The following is a 26,219-nucleotide window of genomic DNA, read 5'->3' as shown; positions in this document are numbered from 1 at the left end:
GCACGTTTCAGAATATATATAAAATATTGGGCGAAAGAAGTACCAGAGAGGGGCCACCTACCTCCATGGGCGCGCCCCCTGCCTCATAGGCCCCCTGGCAGCCCTCTGATGCCCATCTTTGGCTATATGAAGTCTTTCGTCGAGGAAAAAATCATGAGCAAGCTTTCGGGAAGAAAATCTGCCGCCATGAGGTGGAACCTTGGCGGAACCAATCTAGGGCTCCGGCGGAGCTGTTCTGCGGGGGAAACTTCCCTCCGGGAGGGGGAAATCGTCACTGTCGTCATCACCATCGATCCTCTCATTGGGAGGGGGTCAATCTCCATCAACATCTTCACCAGCACTATCTCATCTCAAACCCTAGTTCATCTCTTGTATCCAATCTTTGTCCCAAAGCCTCAGATTGGTACCTGTGGGTTCCTAGTAGTGTTGATTACTCCTTGTAGTTGATGCTAGTTGGTTTATTTGGTGGAAGATCATATGTTTAGATCCTTAATGCATATTAATACCCCTCTGATTATGAACATGAATACTATTTGTGAGTAGTTATGTTTGTTCCTGAGGACATGGGAGAAGTCTTGCTATAAGTAGTCATGTGAATTTGGTATTCATTCGATATTTTGATGAGATGTATGTTGTCTTTCCTCTAGTGGTGTTATGTGAACGTCGACTACATGAAACTTCACCATTGTTTGGGCCTAGAGGAAGGCATTGGTAAGTAATAAGTAGATGATGGGTTGCTAGAGCGACAGAAGCTTAAACCCTAGTTTATGAGTTGCTTCGTACGGGGCTGATTTGGATCCATATGTTTCATGCTATGGTTAGGTTTACCTTAATACTTCTTTTGTAGTTGCGGATGCTTGCAGTAGGGGTTAATCATAAGTGGGATGCTTGTCCAAGGAATGGCAGTACCCAAGCACCGGTCCACCCACATATCAAATTATCAAAGTACCGAACGCGAATCATATGAGCGTGATGAAAACTAGCTTAACGATAATTCCCATGTGTCCTCGGGAGCTGATACGTCTCCGTCGTATATACTTTTCCAAACACTTTTGCCCTTGTTTTGGACTCTAACTTGCATGATTTGAATTGAACTAACCCGGACTGACGCCGTTTTCGACAGAATTGCCATGACGTTATTTATGTGCAGAAACAAAAGTTCTCGGAATGACCTGAAACTCCACGGAGCGTCTTTTTGGAAATAATAAAAAATACTGGCAAAATATCAAGACCAGGAGGCCCACACCCTAGCCACGAGGGTGGGGGCGCGCCTGCCCCCTGGGCGTCCCCTACCTCGTGGGCCCGCTGGAGCTCCTCCGACCTCAACTCCAACTCTATATATTTGCTTTTGGGGAGAAAAATATTAGAGAGAAGGATTCATCACGTTTTACGATACGGAGCCGCCGCCAAGCCCTAAAACCTCTCGGGAGGGCTGATCTAGAGTCCGTTCGGGGCTCCGGAGAGGGGAATCCGTCGCCATCGTCATCATCAACCTTCCTCCATCACCAATTTCATGATGCTCACCGCCGTGCGTGAGTAATTCCATCGTAGGCTTGCTAGACGGTGATGGGTTGGATGAGATTTATCATGTAATCGAGTTAGTTTTGTTAGGGTTTGATCCCTAGTATCCACTATGTTTCGAGATTGATGTTGCTATGACTTTGCTATGCTTAATGCTTGTCACTAGGGCCTGAGTGCCATGATTTCAGATCTAAAGCTATTATGTTTTCATCAATATATGAGGGTTCTTGATCCTATCTTGCAAGTCTATAGTCACCTACTATGTGTTATGATCCGGCAACCCCGAAGTGACAATAATTGGGACCACTCCCGGTGATGCTTTGGTCCGGTACTCTATTAAAAGGAGGCCTTCATATCACTTAGTTTCCATTAGGACCCCGCTGCCACGGGAGGGTAGGACAAAAGATGTCATGCAAGTTCTTTTCCATAAGCACGTATGACTATATTCGGAATACATGCCTACATTACATTAATGAATTGGAGCTAGTTCTGTGTCACCCTATGTTATGACTGTTACATGATGAACCGCATCCGGCATAGTTCTCTATCACCGATCCATTGCCTACGAGCTTTCCATATATTGTTCTTCGCTTATTTACTTTTCCGGTGCTATTGCTATCATCACTACAAAATACCAAAAACACTACTTTTGTTACTGTTACCTTTTGCTATCGTTACCACTACTATCATATTACTTTGCTACTAAATACTTTGCTGCAGATATTAAGTTTCCAGGTGTGGTTGAATTGACAACTCAGCTGCTAATACTTGAGAATATTCTTTGGCTCCCCTTGTGTCGAATCAATAAATTTGGGTTGAATACTCTACCCTCGAAAACTGTTGCGATCCCCTATACTTGTGGGTCATCAAGACTATTTTCTAGCGCCGTTGCCGGGGAGCATAGCTCTATTCTTTGAGTCACTTGGGATTTATATTTGCTTATCATTATGAAGAACTTGAGAGATCCAAAAACCAAGATTTATCCCTCAAGTACAAGGGGAGGTAAGGAACTGCCATCTAGCTCTGCACTTGATTCACCTTCTGTTTTGAGTAAGCTTGCGACACCTAAACCTGCTTCTGCTATTCGTTCTGATATGTCGCATGTTATTGATGATGCCACTTCTACTATGCATGATACTTGTGATGAAACTACTTCTATGCTTGATACTACTGTGCCACTTGGTGAATTTCTTGATGAACAACTTGCTAGGGTTAGAGAGAATGAAATTATTGAAACTGATAATATTGACGAAATTGATGATGAAGAATCTCCCCCTAATAAATATGAATCGCCCATTGTTCCTGAGGGTTATGTTTTGGAAAAAGAAGCTGCTATAGCTATTTTAGCTTGCAAAGATAGATACGAGCTCAAGAGGTTATTAGCTAAATGGAAGCAGCAATCTCTTAATGCTAGAATGGAACCTGACCCTGCTTTTGCTACTTCACCTATCTGTGTTACTCATAAGGACTATGAATTCTCTGTTGATCCTGATATAATTACTTTGGTTGAATCTGATCCTTTTCATGGCAATGAATCTGAAACTGTTGTGGCACATCTTACTAAATTAAACGATATAGCCACCCTGTTCACTAATGATGAGAAATCTCGCTACCTTTATATCCTTAAAATATTTCCGTTCTCATTAAAGGGTGATGCTAAGATATGCTTTAATTCTCTGGATCATGGTTGTGTGTGTAGTCCCCAGGATATGATTTATTACTTCTCTGCTAAATATTTCCCTGCTCATAAGAAACAAGCTGCTTTGAGGGATATATATAATTTTGTGCAAATTGAAGAAGAGAGTCTCCCACAAGCTTGGGGGAGGCTTCTCAAGTTACTTAATGCTTTTCCTGATCATCCTCTTAAGAAAAATGAAATACTTGATATCTTTTATAATGGACTAACCGATGCTTCCAGAGATTACCTAGATAGTTGTGCTGGTTCTATTTTCAGGGAAAGAACACCGGATGAAGCCGAAATTCTATTGAATAATATGTTGACAAATGAAAATAATTGGACACTTCCTGAGCCAGCTCCTAAGCCTATTCCTAAACCAACTCCGAAGAAAAGAGGTGTTCTATTTCTCAGTTTTGAAGATATGCAAGAGACAAAGAAATCTATGAAAGAAAAAGGTATTAAAGTTGAAGATGTTAAGAATTTACCTCCTATTGAAGAAATACACGGTCTTAATTTACCGCCTGTTGAAGAAACATATGATCTTAATCCATTACCTATTGAAGAAATACATGGTCTTGATAACCCGACATAGGTAGTAAAGTTAAACTCTCTCTATAGATATGATAAAGCTGAAATCCCTCTTACTAAGTTTGCTAGCCAATGCTTAGATGAGTTTGATAATTTTATGGTGAAGCAAGAAGATTTTAATGCTTATTTTGGTAGACAATTGAAATACAATTCAAATATGCTTGAACACTTGGGTGATTATATGGCTAATGTCAAAGGTGAACTTAAACTGCTTCTATGGTTACCACTCAAGTAGAACAAGTACTTAAGGCTCAAAATGATTTGCTCAATGAATTGAATAGTAAGAATAATGATTATGCTGTTAGAGTGGCTACTAGAACTAGTAGAATGACTCAGGAACCTCTGTATCCTGAAGGCCACCCTAAGAGAATTGAGCAAGATTCTCAGAGAAATAATATAGATGCACCTAGTCCTTCTAAAAGGAAGAAAAACAAAAATGATAGGACTTTGCATGCTTCTAGTGAACCTATTGCTGAAACACCTGAGAATCCAAATGATATTTCTATTTCTGATGCTGAAACACAATCTGGTAATAAAACTGAAACTAGTGATAATGTTAATGATAATGTTCATGATGAAGCTCAACCTAGTAATGATAATGATATAGAAATTGAACCTGCTGTTGATCTTGATAACCCACAATCAAAGAATCAACGTTATGCTAAGGAAGACTTTGTTGCTAGGAAACACGGAAAGGAAAGAGAGCCTTGGGTTCAGAAACCCATGCCTTTTCCTCCCAAACCATCCAAGAAAAAGGATGATGAGGATTTTGAGTGCTTTGCTGAAATGATTAGACCTATCTTTTTGCGTATGCGATTAACTGATATGCTTAAAATGAATCCTTATGCTAAGTACATGAAAGAAATTGTTACTAATAAAAGAAAGATACCGGAAGATGAAATTTCCACCATGCTTGCTAATTACACTTTTAAAGGTGGAATACCAAAGAAACTTGGAGATCCAGGAGTACCCACTATACCATGCTCCATTAAAAGGAACTATGTTAAAACTGCTTTATGTGATCTTGGGGCCGGTGTTAGTGTTATGCCTCTCTCTTTATATCGTAGACTTGATTTGAATAAGTTGACACCTATTGAAATATCTTTGCAAATGGCTGATAAATCAACTGCTATACCCGTCGGTATTTGTGAGGATGTGCCTGTTGTAGTTGCAAACGTTACTATTTTAACGGACTTTATTATTCTTGATATTCCCAAGGACGATAGTATGTCTATTATTCTTGGAAGACCCTTTTTCAATACTGTAGGGGCTGTTATTGATTGCAACAAAGGCAATGTCACTTTTCATGTCAATGGTAATGAGCATACGGTACACTTTCCGAGGAAACAACCTCAAGTTCATAGTATCAACTCTATTGGAAAAATTCCATCGATTATTATTGGAGGTTTTGAATTTCCTCTACCTACTATCAAAAAGAAATATGATATTCTTATTATTGGGGATGTGCATATCCCCGTTGAGGTATCATAGTGTTATTCAAAATTTCTCCGGTTCCATGTTATTCGGAATGAGTTCATTAACAAGACTTGATCAACCTTGTTAGTGAATTCCTTTTGATGAGCATGAGATGGATGAAACTAGAAGGCACAACCTTCTGTACCCTCCTTTTAATTTATGTTATTTATTTTAAATAAAATAAAAATAGTATTTTCTGTCCGTTATCTAAATTATTCATGCAATATAAAAATACCCCGAAAATAAAAGTTCTCCAAATGCCCTGAAATTTAAATATGATTTTTTCTGGAATATTTGAGAATATCTGGCACTAAGAACACAGCAGGGGGAGCAAGCACCTGGCCACAAGGGTCCAGGGCGCACCCCCTGCCTCGTGGGCCCACTGTGGCTCCCCTCCACTTATTCCTACACCCACACACTTCTTCTTCCTCCAAAAAAAATCACCATCCAGCTCAAACCCGAGTCCAAGCTCATTTTGCTGCACATTTTAACATACCTATTAAGCATTATGAGAAGGAAGAAAAGTTGCTGCCCCCTGTTTATTTAGATTATAAGAGTATGGTGGCACACGATTTTATTGTTAAGAATAGGGAAGGGGAGCTTAAATACAAATTGTTCTTTGATAAACATCATCTTGAGACTATTACCCTGCCTGCTCCTTCCTTGTTTGATTTATCTGCAGGCAAGTACCTTGTTCCGTTAGAGGCTATTCACGCGTACCAGAACCCTACATCAGCCACAGAGCCAGATTCGGAACCACAAGTTGATCCTCCACGATAGTCTAATTACCAGTGGGATCCGGAGATGATTGCCAACCAGTGGCAATCAGAGTCTTCTTCTTCGTAGTACGACCCCAGCTACAACTATGGATATCCGTCAGGCCATCCGTGGCAATAAACCAACTTAGGCCAAAAGCCTAAGCTTGGGGAGTACGTATTTCTCACCGACATTACATTTATGTTCACACACTCATTGTTAGATGTCGGTGCTCATACTTTTTCATTGTATCATCCATGCTAGTTTATTTCCTTTTTATGCTTTCTTCTTGTGTGTTTAGTAAACTTTAAGAAAAACAAAAAATTAGTTGTAGCTTTTAGCTAGTTTTAATTTCCATGCTTATAGTAGTAATTAAAAAAATAAAACCCAAAAAGATTTCCTGTTCTTCTTTTGCTTGTTGGGAGCTTTCCCGTGTAAATAGTTTTATTTCTTTTCTTTTCTTTGGGGGTCGATAGGAGAAGATCATGATTAAATTGTTGAAGTGGTTCTTATATGCATTATTGTTGATCTGACAATAGAGCCCATATTGCCTTGTCTTCTCCTGTTTATTGAATGCTTGCAGATTCTAGCTTAGTCCAATGCACGTGCACTATTATTATTATTCACATCATTCGGCCGTGCAAGTGAAAGGCAATTATGACGGTGTATGATGGACTGATTGAGATGAGAAAAGCTGGTATGAACTCGACCTCTCTTGTTTTTGTAAATATGATTAGTTCATCGTTCCTGATTCAGCCTATTATGAATAAACATGTTTGTAATGACAACTAGAGATCATAGTTTCTTGTGCCATGCTTAATTAGCTAGGAGCTTATAATGGTTTACCTTGCGTGCCAACATGCTATTAAAATGGTTGTGAGGTGATATGATAGGGTGGTATCCTCTTTTGAACGATTCGAGTGGCTTGACTTGGCACATGTTCACGCATGTAGTTGAAACAAAATCAACATAGCTTCTACGATATTTATGTTCATGGTGCATTATATCCTACTCATGCTTGCATTCGGTGTTGATTAATTTTAATGCATGTTCATGACTGTTGTCGCTCTCTAGCTGGTCGCTTCCCAGTCTTTTTCTAGCCTTCACCTGTACTAGGCGGGAATACTACTTGTGCATCCAACTCCATAAACCCCAAAGTTATTCCATATGAGTCCACCATACCTACCTATATACGGTATCTACCTGTCGTTCCAAGTAAATTTGTATGAGCCAAACTCTAAACCTTCAAATAAATATCATGTTTTGTATGCTCGAATAGCTCATGTATCAACTAGGGTTGTCCGTATCTTCCATGTTAGGCGGGTTATTCTCAAGAGGAGTGGACTCCGCTCCTCACTCACGAGAAAATGGCTGGTCACCGGGATGCCCAGTCACATGCCTTATGCAAATCAAATCAAAATAATTGCAAACAAAACTCCCCCTAGGACTCTTGTTAGTTGGAGGCACTCGTTGTTTCGAGCAAGCCATGGATTGATGCTTGTTGGTGGAGGAGGAGTATAAACTTTACCATTCTATTTGGGAACCGCCTATAATGTGTGTAGCATGGAAGATATCGCCATCTCTTGGTTGTTATGTTGACAATGAAAGTATACCGCTCAAAATATTATTCACCTCTATTTCAAAACCGAGCTCTGGCTCCTCTATAAATCCCTGCTTCCCTCTACGAAGGGCCTATCTATTTACTTTTATGTTGAGTCATCATCCTCTTATTAAAAAGCACAAGTTGGAGAGCACCGCTATCATTTGCATTCATTACTGTTAGTTTACATTGAGTATGACTTGACTAGATCTCTTTTACCATGAATTACAATGTCTAGTCAGTCCTTGATCTTCGAAGGTGCTCTGCATTTATGTTTCACGGTCTCAGAAAGGGCTAGCGAGATACCATCTTGTTATATCATATTATGATTGTTTTGAGAAAGTGTTGTCATCCGAGATTATTTATTATTATTGCTCGCTAGTTGATTATGCCATTGATATGAGTAAACATGAGACCTATGCGTTATTGTGAATATGGTTAGTTCATAATCTTTGCTGAAAACTTGAATGTTGTCTTTACATATTTACAACAATAAGAGCAAACAGAGTTTGTAAAAGTTTTTCTTTAGCACTTTCAGTTTGTCAACTGAATTGCTTGAGGGCAAGCAAAGGTTTAAGCTTGGGGGAGTTGATACGTCTCTGTCGTATCTACTTTTTCAAACACTTTTGCCCTTGTTTTGGACTCTAACTTGCATGATTTGAATGGAACTAACACGGATTGACGTTGTTTTCAGCTGAATTGTCATGGTGTTATTTATGTGCAGAAACAAAAGTTCTCGGAATGACCTAAAACTCCACGGAGCGTCTTTTTGGAAATAATAAAAAATACTGGCAAAAGATCAAGACTAGGGGGCCACACCCTAACCATGAGGGTGGGGGGCGCGCCCCCTACCTTGTGGGCCCCCTGGAGCTCCTCCGACCTCAACTCCAACTCTATATATTTGCTTTCGAGGAGAAAAAAATAGAGAAGGATTCATCGCGTTTTACGATACGGGGCCGCCGCCAAGCCCTAAAACCTCTCGGGAGGGCTGATCTGGAGTCCGTTCGGGGCTCCGGAGAGGGGAATCTGTCGCCATCATCATCATCAATCTTCCTCCATCACCAATTTCATGATGCTCACCGCCGTGCGTGAGTAATTCCATCGTAGGCTTGCTGGACAGTGATGGGTTGGATGAGATTTATCATGTAATCGAGTTAGTTTTGTTAGGGTTTGATCCCTAGTATCCAATATGTTCTGAGATTGATGCTGCTATGACTTTGCTATGCTTAATGCTTGTCACTAGGGCCCGAGTGCCATGATTTCAGATATGAACCTATTATGTTTTCATCAATATATGAGAGTTCTTGATCCTATCTTGCAAGTCTATAGTCACCTACTATGTGTTATGATCCGGCAACCCCGAAGTGACAATAATCGGGACCACTCTCGGTGATGACCGTAGTTTGAGGAGTTCATGTATTCACTATGTGTTAATGCTTTGGTCCGGTACTCTATTAAAAGGAGGCCTTAATATCCCTTAGTTTCCATTAGGACCCCGCTGCCACGGGAGGGTAGGACAAAAGATGCCATGCAAGTTCTTTTCCATAAGCACGTATGACTATATTCGGAATACATGCCTACATTACATTGACGAATTGGAGCTAGTTCTGTGTCACCCTATGTTATGACTGTTACATGATGAACCGCATCCGGCATAATTCTATATCACCGATCCATTTCCTATGAGCTTTCCATATATTGTTCTTCGCTTATTTACTTTTCCGTTGCTATTGCTATCATCACTACAAAATACCAAAAACACTACTTTTGTTAGCGTTACCTTTTGCTATCGTTACCACTACTATCATATTACTTTGCTACTAAATACTTTGCTGCAGATATTAAGTCTCTAGGTGTGGTTGAATTGACAACTCAGCTGCTAATACTTGAGAATATTCTTTGGCTCCCCTTGTGTCGAATCAATAAATTTGGGTTGGATACTCTACCCTCGAAAACTGTTGCGATCCCCTATACTTGTGGGTTATCAGGAGCGCTTGCCTTTATATAAGAGTTTGTCCAGGCTTGTCCTTTGCTACAAAAAGGATTGGGCCATCTCGCTGCACCTTATTTACTTTTATTACTTGTTACCCGTTAGAAATTATCTTATCACAAAACTATCTGTTACCGATAATTTCAGTGCTTGTAGATAATACCTTGCTGAAAAATGCTTATCATTTCCATCTGCTCCTTGTTGGGTTCGACACTCTTACTTATCGAAAGGACTACAATAGATCCCCTATACTTGTGGGTCATCAAGAATCTTTTCTGGCGCCGTTGCCGGGGAGCACAGCGCCTTTGGTAGGTAGAATTTGGTAAGGAAAAAATTATATAGTGTGCTGAAATTTACTATCACTTGTTACTATGGAACATAATCCTTTGAGGGGCTTGTTCGGGGTATCTTCACCCCGACCAGTAGAGCAAAGAGTTGCTCCTCAACCTACTGAACCTACTGAAAATGTTTACTTTGAAATTCCTTCGGGTATGATGGAGAAACTGCTAGCTAATCCTTTTACAGGAGATGGAACATTGCATCCCGATTTGCACCCAATCTATGTGGATGAAGTTTGTGGATTATTTAAGCTTGCAGGTATGCCCGAGGATGTTATCAAGAAGAAGGTATTCCCTTTATCTTTGAAGGGAAAGGCATTGACATGGTTTAGGCTATGTGATGATATGGGATCATGGAACTACAACCGATTGAAATTGGAATTTCATCAGAAGTTTTATCATATGCATCTTGTTCATCGTGATCGTAATTATATATATAATTTTTGGCCTCGCGAAGGAGAAAGCATCGCTCAAGCTTGGGGAGGCTTAAGTCAATGTTATATTCATGCCCCAATCATGATCTCTAAAGAGAAATTATTATTCAAAAAATTTATGCTCGGCTTTCTCTCGATAATCGCTCCATGCTCGATACTTCTTATATTGCCTCTTTTATGATGAAGACTATTGAATTCAAATGGGATTTATTGGAAAGAATTAAATGCAACTCTGAAGATTGGGATCTCGACGAAGGTAAGGAGTCAGGTATAACACCTAAGTTTGATTGTGTTAAATCTTTTATGGATACTGCTACCTCTTGAGCATTGCGTTGGTTTTCCCGAAGAGGAAGGGATGATGCAGTAAAGTAGCGTAAGTATTTCCCTCGGTTTTTGAGAACCAAGGTATCAATCCAGTAGGAGGCTACTCGCGAGTCCCTCGTACCTGCACAAAACAAATAACTCCTCGCAACCAATGCGATAAGGGGTTGTCAATCCCTTCACGGTCACTTACGAGAGTGAGATCTGATAGATATGATAAGATAATTTTTTTGGTATTTTTGTGATAAAGATGCAAAGTAAAATAAAAGCAAAGTAAAAAGCAAAGGAAATAACTAAGTATTGGAAGATTAATATGATGAAGATAGACCTGGGGCCATAGGTTTCACTAGTGGCTTCTCTCAAGAGCATAAGTATTTTACGGTGGGTGAACGAATTACTATTGAGCAATTGATAGAATTGACCATAGTTATGAGAATATCTAGGTATGATCATGTATATAGGCATCACGTCGAGACAAGTAGACCGACTCCTGCCTGCATCTACTACTATTACTCCACTCATCAACCGCTATCCAGCATGCATCTAGAGTATTAAGTTCATGAAAACAGAGTAACGCCTTAAGCAAGATGACATGATGTAGAGGGATAGATTCATGCAATATGATTAAAAAAACCATCTTGTTATCCTTGATGGCAACAATACAATGCGTGCCTTGCTGCCCCTACCGTCACTGGGAAAGGACACCGCAATATTGAACCCAAAGCTAAGCACTTCTCCCATTGCAAGAAAGATCAATCTAGTAGGCCAAACCAAACTGATAATTCGAAGAGACTTGCAAAGATAATCAATCATACATAAAAGAATTCAGAGGAGATTCAAATATTTTTCATAGATAATCTTGATCATAAACCCACAATTCATCGGTCTCAACAAACACACCGCAAAAAGAAGATTACATCGAATATATCTCCACAAGAGAGGGGGAGAACATTGTATTGAGATCCAAAAAGAGAGAAGAAGCCATCTAGCTAATAACTATAGACCCGAAGGTCTGAGGTAAACTACTCACACTTCATCGGAGAGGCTATGGTGTTGATGTAGAAGCCCTCCGTGATGGATGCCCCCTCCGGCAGAGCTCCGGAACAGGCCCCAAGATGGGATCTCGTGGATACAGAAACTTGCGGCGGTGGAATTGGGGTTTTGGCTCCGTATCTGATCGTTTGGGGGTACGTAGGTATATATAGGAGGAAGGAGTATGTCGATGGAGCAACAGGGGGCCCACGAGGGTGGAGGGCGTGCCTGGGGGGGGGGGGGGGGTAGGCGCGCCCCCTACCTCGTGGCCTCCTCCTTTGTTTCTTGACGTAGGGTCCAAGTCTCCTCGATCATGTTCGGTGAGAAAATCACATTCCCGAAGGTTTCATTCCATTTGGACTCCGTTTGATATTCCTTTTCTTCGAAACCCTGGGCTGGGCCTCCGGTTAATAGGTTAGTCCCAAAAATAATATAAAAGTGGATAATAAAGCCTAATAATGTCCAAAACAGTAGATAATATAGCATGGAGCAATCAAAAATTATAGATACATTGGAGATGTATCAGATACCGATGTTTTTCGTGAATTTTGCACTAAATATGGACTTGACTCTGAGATAGTAGCTTCTTTTTGTGAATCCTTTGCTACTCATGTTGATCTCCTTAAGGAGAAGTGGTTTAAATATACTCCTCCCATTGAAGTAAAAGTAGTTGAACCTATTGAAGTTGAAGAAAAGACTATCACTTATAATGATCCTGTTGTTCCTACTGCTTATATTGAGAAACCACCCTTCCCTGTTAGAATAAAGGATCATGCTAAAGCTTCAACTGTGGTTCGTAAGAGTAATACTAGAACATCTACTCCCTCTGAGAAAATTAAAGTTGAACCTAGTGTTGCTATGGTTAAAGATCTCCTGGCTGATAATATTGATGAGCATGTTATTTATTTCTGTGATGAAGCTGCTAGAATTGCTAGACCCGATACTAAAAATAAACATAGACATGTCGTAGGCATGCCTGTTATTTCTTTTAAAATAGGAGATCATTGCTATCATGGCTTATGTGATATGGGTGCTAGTGCAAGTGCAATACCTCATTCCTTATATAAAGAAATTATGCATGATATTGCACCTGCTGAGATAGAAGAGATTGATGTTACAATTAAGCTTGCCAATAGAGACACTATTTCACCAGTTGGGATTATTAGAGATATTGAAGTCTTGTGTGGGAAAGTCAAATATCCTGCTGATTTTCTTGTTCTTGGTTCCCCACAAGATAACTTTTGTCCCATTATATTTGGTAGACCCTTCTTGAATACTGTTAATGCTAGGATAGATTGCAAAAAGGATGTTGTTACTATTGGTTTGGGGGATATGTATCATGAGTTTAATTTTGCTAAATTTCGTAGACAACCCCATGAGAAAGAATTGCCTAGTAAAGATGAAATTATTGGTCTTGCTTCTATTGCCGTGCCGCCTAATGATCCTTTAGAACAATATTTGCTAGACCATGAAAATGATATGTTTATGAATGAAAGAAGGGAAATAGATGAAGTATTCTTTAAACAGGGACCTATTTTTAAACACAACTTGCCTGTTGAAATCTTAGGGGATCCTCCTCCACCCAAGGGTGATCCCGTGTTTGAGCTTAAACCTTTACCTGATACTCTTAAATATGCTTATCTTGATGAGAAAGAGATATATCCTGTTATTATTAGTGCTAACCTTTCAGAGCATGAAGAAAAGAAATTATTGAAAACTCTGAAGAAGCACCATGCTGCTATTGGATATACTCTTGATGATATTAAGGGCATTAGTCCCACTCTATGCCAGCACAAAATAAAACTAGAAAAGGATGCTAAACCGGTTGTTGATCACCAATGACGGTTAAATCCCAAGACGAAAGAAGTGGTAAGAAAATAAATACTAAAGCTTCTGGAGGCAGGTATAATTTATCCCGTTGCTGATAGTTAGTGCGTAAGTCCTGTCCATTGTGTCCCTAAGTAGGGAGGTATTATTGTTGTTCCTAATGATAAAGATGAACTGATCCCATAAAGAATTGTTACAGGTTATAGAATGGTAATTGATTTCTGCAAATTATATAAAGTTACTAAAAAGGATCATTACCCGTTACCTTTTATTGATCAAATGCTACAAAGATTATCCAAACATACACATTTTTGCTTTCTAGATGGTTATTCTGGTTTCTCTCAAATACCTGTGTCAAAAGAGGATCAAGAAAAGACAACTTTTACTTGCCCTTTTGGTACCTTTGCTTATAGATGTATGCATTTTGGTTTATGCAATGCACCTGCTACCTTTCAAAGATGTATGACTGCTATATTCTCTGACTTTTGTGAAAAGATTGTTGAGGTATTCATGGATGATTTTTCTGTATATGGAACTTCTTTTGATGATTGCTTAAGCAACCTTGATCGAGTTTTGCAGAGATGTGAAGAAACTAATCTTGTCTTGAATTGGGAGAAGTGCCACTTTATGGTTAATGAAGGTATTGTCTTGGGGCATAAAATTTCTCAAAGAGGTATTGAAGTTGATAAAACTAAAGTTGATGCTATTGAAAAGATGTCGTGCCCTAAGGACATTAAAGGTTTAAAAGTTTCCTTGGTCATGCCGGTTTTTATAGGAGGTTCATTAAGGACTTCTCTAAAATTTCTAGGCCTCTGACTAATCTCTTACAAAAAGATGTTCCATTTGTCTTTGATGATGTTTGTATAGAAGCATTTGAAATACTTAAGAAAGCTTTGATCTCTGCACCTATCGTTCAGCCTCCTAATTGGAATTTACCATTTGAAATTATGTGTGATGCTAGTGATTATGCTGTAGGGGATGTTCTAGGGCAAAGAGTTGATAAGAAATTAAATGTTATCCAATATGCTAGTAAAACTCTAGACAATGCCCAGAGAAATTATGCTACTACTGAAAAAGAATTTTTAGCGGTTGTATTTGCTTGTGATAAGTTCAGACCTTATATTGTTGATTCTAAACTAACTGTTCACACTGATCATGCTGCTATTAAATATCTTATGGAAAAGAAAGATGCTAAACCTAGACTTATTAGATGGGTTCTCTTGCTTCAAGAATTTGATTTGCATATTATTGATAGAAAGGGAGCTGAGAACCCCGTTGCAGACAACTTATCTAGGTTAGAGAACGTTCTTGATGACCCACTACCTATTGATGACAGCTTTCCTGATGAACAACTAGCTGTCATAAATGCTTCTCATACTGCTCGATGGTATGCTAATTATGCTAATTATATTGTTGCTAAATTTATACCACCTAGTTTCACATACAAGCAAAAGAAAAAGTTCTTCTATGATTTAAGACATTACTTTTGGGATGACCCACACCTTTATAAAGAAGGAGTAGATGGTGTTATTAGACGTTGTGTACCTGAGCATGAACAGGAACAGATCCTACGCAAGTGTCACTCCGGGGCTTATGGAGGACACCATGCTGGAGATAGAACCGCACATAAGGTACTGCAATCCAGTTTTTATTGGCCTACTCTCTTCAAAGATGCCAGTAAGTTTGTCTTGTCTTGTGATGAATGTCAAAGAATTGGTAACATTAGTGGACGTCAAGAAATGCCTATGAATTATTCACTTGTTATTGAACCATTTGATGTTTGGGGCTTTGATTATATGGGACCGTTTCCTTCCTCTAATGGGTATACTCATATTTTAGTTGATGTTGATTACATTACTAAGTGGGTGGAAGCTATTCCAACTAGTAGTGCTGATCATAACACCTCTATTAAGATGCTTAAAGAAGTTATTTTTCCGAGGTTTGGAGTCCCTAGATATTTAATGACTGATGGTGGTTCGCATTTTATTGATGGTGCTTTTCGTAAGATGCTTGCTAAGTATGATGTTAATCATAGAATTGCATCTTTGTATCATCCACAGTCTAGTGGTTAAGTAGAATTGAGTAATAGAGAGCTTAAATTAATTTTGCAAAAGACAGTTAATAGATCAAGAAAGAATTGGTCCAAGAAACTTGATGATGCATTATGGGCCTATGGAACTGCATATAAAAATCCTATGGGTATGTCTCCGTATAAAATGGTTTATGGTAAAGCATGTCACTTACCTCTTGAACTAGAACATAAGGCATATTGGGCCACTAAAGAGCTCAATTATGATTTTAAACTTGCCGGTGAGAAGAGGTTATTTGACATTAGCTCACTTGATGAATGGAGAACCCAGGCTTATGAGAATGCTAAACTGTTTAAATAAAAGGTTAAAAGATGGCATAATAAAAGGATACAAAAGCATGAATTTAATGTAGGTGATTATGTTTTGCTATACAACTCTCGTTTAAGACTTTTTGTAGGCAAACTTCTCTCTAAATGGGAAGGTCCTTATGTTATCGAGGAGGTTTATCGTTCCGGTGCCATAAAAATCAACAATTTCGAAGGCACAAATCCGAAGGTGGTAAACGGTCAAAGAATCAAACATTATATCTCAGGTAATCCCATAAATGTTGAAACCAATGTTATTGAAACCGTAACCCCGGAGGAATACATAAGGGACAGTTTCCAGAACGTTTCAGACACCGAAAAGGAATAGGTATGTGGTACGATAAGTAAACCGACTCCAGAACAGTTCTAATAGCAATTTTTCTCCGTTTTGAATTATTTAAGAAAATAGGAAAATAAGAAGCAGTCCAGGAAGGACACGAGGCGTCCACGAGGGTGGAGGGTGCGCCCTACCCCCCTGGGCGCGCCTCCCTGCCTTGTGGGCACCTCGTGTGCTCTCCGGACTCCGTTTTCTTGCACGATACTTCTTTTGGTCGGTAAAAATTCATTATATAATCTCCCGAAGGATTTGACCACCGTATCATGCAAATATCTTCTGTCTTCGTTTCAGGCTATTTTTCTGACAGGTCTAGATCATCATGACGTCTTCAAGCGCCCCCAAGGACAAGTTCTTCGACAAGGTCATCAACCCCTACCTCGCGGAGGTGTTGCAACACCCTCAAACCATTGAGATGCGTGAGGGGTTGCTGCACATCCGCGATGTTGAGTGACCAAGGAGGACCGAAAGCGTGGAGGCAAGACTCGAAGCAATGGAGCAACAAGTTTTCAAGTGCCAGGAGATGGTGGAACGTGGACTCGACGTCAACCACATACTGATCGCGAAGTTAGCCAACAACCACAAGATGGATGCCAAGAGCATTAGGGAGACCATCCTCAAGCTTCATGAGAAGATCGAGCATCTCCAAGCCCAGATCTATGACCTGCAAAACCAAAACTGTGAGTATGAATATAGATTCAAGAGGATGAGTTTGGCTGCAGATTTGAGGATCCCGGAGACTCGATCATCCTTCTACGATGGTGAGCCTATGCCTTGGAAGATGGACAACAAGCCTACATCATCAACAACTCCATAACCACCACCTCCGAGGAACTGAGTATTGGGTATGGGAACTCCCCTTGGCAACTGCCAAGCTTGGGGGACCCACATATCAAATTATTAAAGTACCGAATGCGAATCATATGAGCGTGATGAAAACTAGCTTAACGATAATTCCCATGTGTCCTCAGGAGCGCTTTCCTTTATATAAGAGTTTGTCCAGGCCTATGCTACAAAAAGGATTGGGCCATCTTGTTGCACCTTATTTTCTTTTATTACTTGTTACCCGTTACAAATTATCTTATCACAAAACTATCTGTTACCGATAATTTCAGTGCTTGCAGAGAATACCTTGCTGAAAACTGCTTATCATTTCCTTTTGCTCCTCGTTGGGTTCGAAACTCTTACTTATCGAAAGGACTACGATAGATCCCCTATACTTGTGGGTCATCATGGCGCCGGGCGGGCACCAGCTGGAGCACACGTTGGCCCGGCGCGTGGTGCTCCAGCGACCAGAGCTCGCCCATTAGGTGCGCTGACGCCTGCAGAATGGATCCCGTAGACGTCGTCACGCGCATCTCCACTGCCTCATCATCGACAGGGCGATGATGGAAAGAGCCGCTGCTGCCACCATTGGGAAGCCGTGCTCGTCGTCCCATAGACAACGTCGCCTGCTCCTCTGCTTCTTCCCCATAGACCACGTTGCTGCTCCTCTGCTTGCGCTTGCGCCGCTCCCCTCTCCACTCCGGCAAGCGCAAGCAGCAGGAGCACATAGACAAGCTAGCCAAGGTAAGCTAATAGACTGGTTGATGGATTCTCTGGAAGACAAGCACATACACGCTGCACGTACACAGCCGCCCTAAGGCCAACTCCAACACGCGACCCCATCTTGTCCGCCCACGTTCATGTGGAAGTAAACGGACGAAGCAGGCCTCCCAACGCGCGGTCGCAAACAGACCGTCGTCCGTTTCTGTTTGCTTTTGACCCATTCTCGGCCCAAGATTGGGCCGAGTTTGCGGCCAAACGGACACGCGCGGATGCGCGTGCCCTTGTCCTGCCCTGGCTCGCTCGTCGGGGAGACAAACCCCCTTTCTCTTTGTCTACCTCCCTCTGCGCCCCGACATTGCCACCGCCACCACGACCCCCGGCCGCGTCGTCTTCGACCAGGGCTGTCCCAACCACCACCGCGCCATGCCATAGCTATCTCCACAGCGGCCTTTTGGAAAGCATTTGGCTGGCGTTCTCCTTGTTGTCGGTGGGAGATAATCTACGGCTGTCGGCGTCGCCTGTCGTCCCCAACCTCTTCCAGCCGGCCTTCGGTGACGCAGGACGCCCTCCAGCACCACCGACCCCAAAACCTTGCTTTGTTGCCTGCGAGGGGAGCAGGGCGTGCACTATCCGTCCTCTTTCCCAGCACGACCGCAAGGCGTTCGACGGATTGCTCACAAGGTACAATGGATAGTGGTGATGAGTTTTTCTTTCACAACTTCATTTGCTCATCGGATGATTCATCCTCGGATGACGAAGAGCTGGGGCTGCATTGGTCGTACATGAACACATCACTAGGAAGTGGCCTCGGTACAAGGGATCAATCCCAGGCCATGCTTCGGCCTTGGACCACAATAGGGAGAAAGGCCACACCCTTCTCTATGTCGATTACTTTAAGGATGATGCACTCTTTAGGCCATCAATTTCGTCACCGATTCCGAATGAGAAGGCATGTGTTCAATCGTATTCGCGAGGGAGTGGTCGCGCATGACCCATACTTTGATTGCAAAGAGGATGCCCTAGGCAAGCTTATGTTTCTCTTCATACCAAAAATGCACAGTGACTATCCGCATGCTTGCATATGGAATTCTCGGTGATCTTGTGGATGAGTATGTTCGTATGAGTGAGTCCACATGCCTCCTCTCATTGTATAGTTTTTGCACGGCCGTGGTGGAAGTGTCCGGCCCGGAGTACCTCAGAGAGCCAAATGTCGCTGATACAGAGAGGTTGTTAGTGATCAATGTCGAGAGGGGCTTTCCGGGCATGTTTGGTGGTATAGATTGTATGCACTGGAAGTGGAAGAACTGTCCATTTGCTTGGCAGGGGCAGTACAAGGGGCATGTGAAAGGTGCCATTGTTATACTTGAAGTTGTGGCTTCACAAGATCTCTGGATATGGCATTCTTTCTTCAGCATGTCTGGTTCTCAGAATGATATTAGTGTTCTTCAGCGGTCTTCGGTGTTTGCAAGGCTTGCGGAAGGGCACTCCCCGGAGGTCAACTTTGAGGTCAATAGCCACCATTACAACAACGGATATTACCTAGCTGATGGCATCTTTCCTCAGTGGTCCACTCTTGTGAAGACCATACCCAATCCGCAAGAAGAGAAGAGACAGAGGTTTGCCCAAATACAAGAGAGTGCTAGAAAGGATGTGGAGCATGCTTTCGGTGTGCTTTAGTCTCGGTGGGGTATCGTTCGTAACCCTGCATTGACATGGAGCACGAAGAAGCTTTGGGAGATGATGACTGCTTGTGTGATCATGCACAACATGATCGTGGAGGATGAGCGCGATGATAGTATCTATGACCAAGTGTTTGATTTTCAGGATGAAAATGTTGAGTCTGAGCATCCACCTCCTGCAACCTTTGAACAGTTTATCGAGTTTCATCGGAAGTTGCGTGATTGGTATACTCATGTCGAGCTTCAGAATAACTTGGTTGAGCATGTGTAGACTCACATTGGCAATCAGTAGATCTATGAGTTTAATTTCTTGTCATGCAAACAAATTTCGATTGGGTTGTAACTATTTGATATTGTTTTCTTGTCATGCAAACAAATTTCAATTGGGTTGTAAAGACTATTTAAAAGCTATATTTGATTTGAACCATTTCATATGCATCATTTTCATTTTATCTAGTGTGCTGGTGAACGGACGAGATGCGGCCATGCGTTGGACGCACGGCCGCCGCATCCATGAGTCTAGACAGACACGGCCTCGTTGTCATCTCCAAACGGACGAAATCCGGACAAAACGGACGTCCGTTTGGATCGCGCGTTAGAGTTGGTCTAAGCAAGTTTGTTGATTCCGGCGAGTTACGCAATACGCAGGCAACGGCAACGCACGCGGAAACAGATCGATACCACCGAGACACACAGGCACGCACGCGAAAAGAGATTGATTCAAGCTAAAACACCACTGTATGGAGACTTGGAGAGGCAGTGCGACGGCCTTGAGCGGCCGACGGCGGGGAGCAGCAGCACAGAGCGGTGGCAGACAGGCAATGAGCGCGGCACGGGGTGGGTAGCAGCGTGCCCCACGTCACCGCCGTTATCTGGTACTCCGCCAGTCACGGACACTGCTTCGGTGCCGTAACTGCACCTGCAGTTGGGTCATCGACATGTGGGCCACGGCACTGAAGCTCCGTCCGCCAGTCACCGCGGTCATCTGGTACTCCGTCGGCATGGCCACCGACAGACTGGAAGAGAGCGGTGCGAGGAGGGAGAAGCGGCCATTAGCAGAGGGACAAGAAAAGAAATGCAACTAAAGTATAGCTATCAAATGGCGGGGTGTCGCACGTCAGATTGCACAAAATTCCCCACTGGGATTTTAGTAAAACCGCAGAGAAATGGCACAACACCTGGTTCAAACTTCAAAGAAGCCATGCATCTCAAAATTTTGGCGAACATACGTCGTGGCAATTCACACGTCCACTTTTGAGTAAAGAACCCCGTAAAGAGCCCGTGCTTTCAAGTGCAAGGAATTACAGGCACCTAACTCCGAAGAATGCGGCTCATTGTGTAGTAGCAGAAGCTCCATGCGATTTTCAGGACAAGGGGGAAATGGGAGTAAATTGTGCCAGTATATGTGTATCTCCTTTGTCTACTTCACGTATGTGTAACTATGTGGGAACCAGCTTTCCAGGAGAGATCTCTTGATCCTCAGGACTAGGGCGAAGAGGCCATAACAAGGGAAGTGAAGCAGTGCCACCACCAAGTACCTGCATGAGTACAGTTTATTGAGATCACAGTTTAAGGCAGCAAGGTTGCAAGTTCAAACAGGAATGGAGATTTATGTTAAAAATTCACTATAATCAAGTATCTCAAAAAGATTCTGAAACATTTAATCGAAATTTATGCAAGAACCTGAAACAGTAATCAGATTATGAAGCTGTTCAGAATTCTGTTGACTAGTCTTCTTGATAATCTATTCACCAACGGTTGACCCCAAAATGTATCCCCCAACAAACAACCATACTCTGGATTGATATCTAAGTTCATTCTTGACTTATGAATGCTAGGTATGTACCATGCCCAGTCTAGATTGTATACAAAGGTACTAATTCATTAATGAAGCAGCTGCACATGGAAGAATAGCACTACAAAAGTACTTTTTGTCAAGCAGAACTTACCAGACAGGTGCTCGAGGGTATGTCAAGTCTAGGAATGGGTAAGGCCACCTGGAAAAATAGTATAACATAAACACAAGAATATTTTTTCCACAATTAAGATTCAATATAATAAAGTGAGATGTAAGTAAAAGTATTACCAAATCGACACATTAGCATGGATGATCCACTGAACACTGACAAAAAGTCCTGTCCAGAGCATGAAATATGATATTCTAAACCATGGAAAACGCTGCAATTTTAGATTAAACGGTCAATATAAAGATCAGAAGATTGTGGTATGGATCAATATATTCTGGCACAAGACATTTACCAGGCTATTCAAAGCAGTATCACCGATTATGAAGAGAGCATTGAGTGAATGTGTTCCAATCAGCAACTGCAGTATGCAATCACAAAACAGTAGTAAGACATGCACCAAAGAATATGTTCACCAAAGGATGTGTGAGACACTCAGTCATTCATTAGCACAGCTCCAAACCAGGATGGAACTAGAGGAGTCCTATTTAGACTTCTATGTATGGTTTTAGAGTAGATTTAGAATAAAAAATACAATAATGAAGTAACAAATCATAGTATTGGTTATAAAAAAAAGTGGCAACAATTCTTCCCATTTCTCTGGACTAACAAATACTAACTTAAAAGGTCCCAGAGAATACAGTTTGTAAAATCTGTGATCGAAAACTCACAAAATTCATTTGATACTGATTCCGGGCAAGAAAAGGGTAGAGAATGAACCAAAACACCATATCCGTAAGCATCACAGCACCTGCATTTGTCTGAAAACAAGCATATCAAAATCGGGCGGGCAACAAACACCAAATCTGTAATCATCACCATTCATCGGCTGGCCAAAGTTCATAATGCTTTCAGTTAAAGAATAGCTATAATAATGTAAAAGAATTACATGTCAAGCAATTACATTTTCAGATTATGTTATTTGTTTTTTCCATCAATCACAACACACCTACTGTTCAGCAGTTAAAACTCGGAAAATCATGTGCACTTTGTATTTAAATAAATATGACGAATTACCTGAAACATAATCTGGAACAGATAACCCCAAAATCCTGCAATTTCCCGACCATTATGTGTTCTATTGAAACAAGAACTTTTGATGGAATCGTCGTATGTACTTTCCCCCGTTGGAGCAATGATATAAGAGCCATGATCTCCATCAGATTTAGCCGTCTTGCACGCGTACTGATAACATCCATAGAAAGAAAGCACCGAACCAAGCTAAAGATGAAGAAGGTGCACGTTAGAGGTATCACCTAGTAAGTGACAGCAAAATAGGCAATGAGGAAGCATGCGGATACAACAAATTGCGTGCTATACAATCAAAAAATATTTTATATTGGCCATTTGTTCAAATTCTGGCAGAACATGTTGTTGTCATTCTCATGTGTAGGCAAGAATAAGTGGTCACAACAAGTTTACTGTAGCAAACAACATACCCCAAAGTACAAGGTGACAAGCAAGAAGGTCCACCTGTCAAATGTAGAGAAGAAACAAAATCAAATAAGTTTCTGAATATTACTTGGTACGAAATGGATACTTCGCGTTATCTTTCAGCTGTTGTTAGCGAAACTTCACAGGCAGCAATACGAGGAAGGAAGAAGTAGCTTACTGAGTGTAGTAAAGGAAGACGGTCCATCCATCGACAATAACATCAGAGACAAGCACCGAAGCCATGAACAAGAACGACACAAGGCGAAAAGCCAGCAGCCAAGCGGGATGGATCTCCTCAAGGCACGGCTTCCAGCAGTCCTCAAGATACACAACTCCGGGTCCGATCCTGGGCCGAGCCTCCTCTCTGTCGCCCCCCTCGTCGTTGCCGGCCGGCGAACTTGGCCCCTCGTACTTCCAGATCAAGTAGAACGCCAGGGCCATACAGGAGTAGACCCAGGTCGCGCAGAGCATGAACCTCCAGTTGAGCCAGTAGCCCGGGTCAGTGGTGTCCATGACCATGGCTGATTGCAATGCTGACACCAAATTGACAAATGATAACATATTTTGTCAGGCTTTTCTACAGAACTGTATAATAATATACATACTTGTGGATGTGACCAAGAGAAAAGCCATTTTCCCCTGTTCCATGCCGACAAACAGAGATATTTGCCGAACAGTGAAAGAAAAAGGGGAATGGAATCAGGTGGTGCCCCCACGGAAAAGGCAAAGACGCAAGCTTTGCGCCATGATTCCGTGATCCAGTCCACGCCCACACGGAGCACAAGAACAGTAAACAGCGGGCATCAAGAAGCCTCGCGGCGCAGGTGGGAGACAGAGAGAAAGGGGGACAGAGCAGAGCTAATTACCGGTGATCCGTCAGTAGACCCGCACGCTGGACTCCCTGACGAGCGTGGGGGAAGAAGGAAAGAAGCGGCCTTCTCCAAGCTCCCGCCTCCCTATCTCACCAGCTCCGCCTGATTACCGCTGTCAGATCGGAGAAACGCATGCGCATCAGTACAGCGCGAATCATAAATGCTGGGGATAGGACCAGGGGGTGGGGCGTGGATCGATCTTTACCGACGGCACTGTCCGTTTTCCGGTCTTCCTCTGAGGTCGCCGGCGCCAGGGACGGAGGGATCTCCGGAAGCGTCGGGGCCCGGGAGTCGTGGACTGGTGTCCCGTCTACCAGTCTCACTCGCTCGCGGCCACAGACAGGAGTCGGCGGCTGTGGGGTGGGGGGAGTGAAGAAAGAGGGAGGCCGGCCGTGGGGAGCCACGTATCCAGTATCTGATTCCAGGTCGCTCCACGGTGGTGGCGATGTGGGCGGGTGACGTGGTGGACCCGATGACATCTCCGCTTCTCCCTCCGACTTGGCGTGGCTGACTCGTCGGCAGGAGTCGTTTGCTTGTGCCGTTTTGTCTTTGCCACCCGGGGCAGTCGCAAATCGCCAAACAGTGTCACCAAGGAAGAGACGAGTTTGGGAGTGTCCAATTGGCACTTGACCAAAAATCAATTGCGTTTCTTTCATTCTAGACTAGAAGCGTAGGCCGCGCATTCGAGGCCTTTAGGTCTTAATAACTCATAATTTTTGGCGCAATCGGCCGACCTGAATACACCACGCGACACTTGCAAACACTCGCAGCAGAATCAATAGAGTTGCACCTTGTGTCCTGTTGTTGCAGTAAGAACAATCAACGACGACTTAGTGGATTGTTTGTCGCTTGTATTTGTTCTGTAAATCAATGGTGATTTATCGATCATTGGCGGTGACTTGCATACATGCTAGTCAAAAGAGTTGAAGTATAACACAACTCAAATCATAGTGTTCCATAGATGGTTTGTTGTCAGATACTTGACATCTTCTGCTGGAACTCAACGCAGATTTTCATTTGGGCACAAGGTTCAATCTTAAAGCTTTCTCGACAAAGGTGGAGAGTTTTACTGAGATCGTCAATGCGGCGTGGAACTCGATCCAATCTTCTGGGAACCCTTTTGTTGTGCGGAACAATAAACTGCGCGCCACTGGAACAAGAGTCAGAGCAGCGCATCCCAGAGTCCTCCTCATCGCCGATCTCCCACGTATAGTCAATCGTCGGATGCCTCGAACAGTCTCGTCAGAGCCGCGCAAGCGCACTTCCTCTAATAGCATCAACACGTACAATAGGAATGCCGAGAAGCAGACTGCTAGGTCCGGTCGCATTGCCTGAGCATGGAGAAGTCGCTAGGTGCAACTCTTGTAGTTATAGCCTGACCAACCTTTGATCCAACTTCAATCAATCGATTACCTCGCACCGCGGGTATCCATCCACTTATATAGACATCCCATCAGGGACTCAACACTTGAGACCCACTTGGACTCAAGATGCCCAAAGGTCTACTCGGCCCCTGGTTGGATAACATCCGACTAGTGAAAGTCAAATCCAACCTCGTAGCTCTCTTCCCTTAAGTGTGTGATGACGGTATCCCGGCTTGGAGCGGGGGGGGGGGGGGGGGGGGGGGGGGTTCTCTCATCACATTGTCTCTCGGCCTAGTTGTTCGGGCTAAGGAACCCCGTGTTTAGTGGGCCACAACAGACGGCCCATGGCGTATCAATGGAAAGCTCCCAAAAGCTTGTTGTATTAGAAGTAGATTCGCCGGAGACTAGGATACTTGAACCCTAGAACTCCTCCTTTATATCTATATAAACTGAGGGGAAGGGCTCGTAGAAGCACAATAACAATCCCGGGATAGATCATCTATACTTTGTACTCCAACCCAAAGAAAAACACACAAGTAGGACATATGGTATTATCTCCTTGGAGATCCAAACCTGGGTAAAACCTCGCGTTCTTGCTACCATCGCATCTAGATGCTTAGTTCGGGACCCCCTACCCAACATCTGCCAGATTTAGCTTTGTCACACAACCCCTTAGAGCATCTCCAGCCGCGCCCCCAACAGGTCCCCAGGCGACTTTTTCCGTGCCGGTGCTGAAAAAACGCCCCAGTCGCGCCCCCAGGACGCCAAAATCCGCCGGCTCGGCCCGTTTTTGGGCTCGGCGATCGCAGGACGAACCGAGCGCACTGGGGGGCGCTCGGGGGCTCCGGCGCAAGGGAAAAGCACGTCTGACCCACACCGTCAGGCGAAAAGTCAATCCTATCGTCCAGATTCGCCTCCCACCCCCCGCGTGCTCGGCCGCCAACCGGCTGATCCCGGCGCCGCCCACCGCCCACCACCGCTAGATAGCCCATTCCGCGCCGGAAAAAGAGTAGATGTTTTGCTGAGGCAGCCTCTCCACCACCGGCTGGGCGATTTTTCCAGCGTTCC

General features: G+C 42.8%; 1 protein-coding gene across 1 annotated transcript; it reads right to left on the bottom strand.

The window, feature by feature from the left end:
* Positions 1-20,699: 20,699 nt before the first annotated feature.
* Positions 20,700-24,226, bottom strand: LOC125542762 (uncharacterized). The gene is made up of 10 exons (XM_048705936.2): positions 23,993-24,226; positions 23,782-23,899; positions 23,094-23,448; positions 22,921-22,954; positions 22,499-22,702; positions 22,153-22,242; positions 21,777-21,842; positions 21,604-21,695; positions 21,467-21,514; positions 20,700-21,055 (listed from the first exon to the last, which is right to left on the bottom strand). Exons 3-10 carry the CDS (start codon positions 23,432-23,434, stop codon positions 20,938-20,940), a joined length of 993 nt encoding a protein of 330 aa, XP_048561893.1. The 5' UTR covers positions 23,435-23,448; positions 23,782-23,899; positions 23,993-24,226; the 3' UTR covers positions 20,700-20,937.
* Between the last annotated feature and the right edge of the window lie 1,993 nt (positions 24,227-26,219).

Source organism: Triticum urartu, chromosome 3A (genome assembly GCF_056163025.1).
Source record: "Triticum urartu cultivar PI428250 chromosome 3A, HENAU_Tu73, whole genome shotgun sequence".
Classification (NCBI taxonomy): domain Eukaryota; kingdom Viridiplantae; phylum Streptophyta; class Magnoliopsida; order Poales; family Poaceae; genus Triticum; species Triticum urartu.
The sequence above is the reverse complement of the archived record's forward strand: the minus strand, read 5'-3'. Positions and strand labels throughout refer to the sequence as shown.

Bases quoted from the DNA above. Each gene is read 5' to 3' on its own strand.
- LOC125542762 (XM_048705936.2), bottom strand. From the start codon at position 23,434: ATGGTCATGGACACCACTGACCCGGGCTACTGGCTCAACTGGAGGTTC. The intron at 22,703-22,920 runs GTATGTTGTTTG...CTTCATCTTTAG, and splicing joins TTGTCACCTTGTACTTTGGG to CTTGGTTCGGTGCTTTCTTT. The intron at 21,056-21,466 runs GTAAGTTCTGCT...GTACTCATGCAG, and splicing joins TACCCTCGAGCACCTGTCTG to GTACTTGGTGGTGGCACTGC.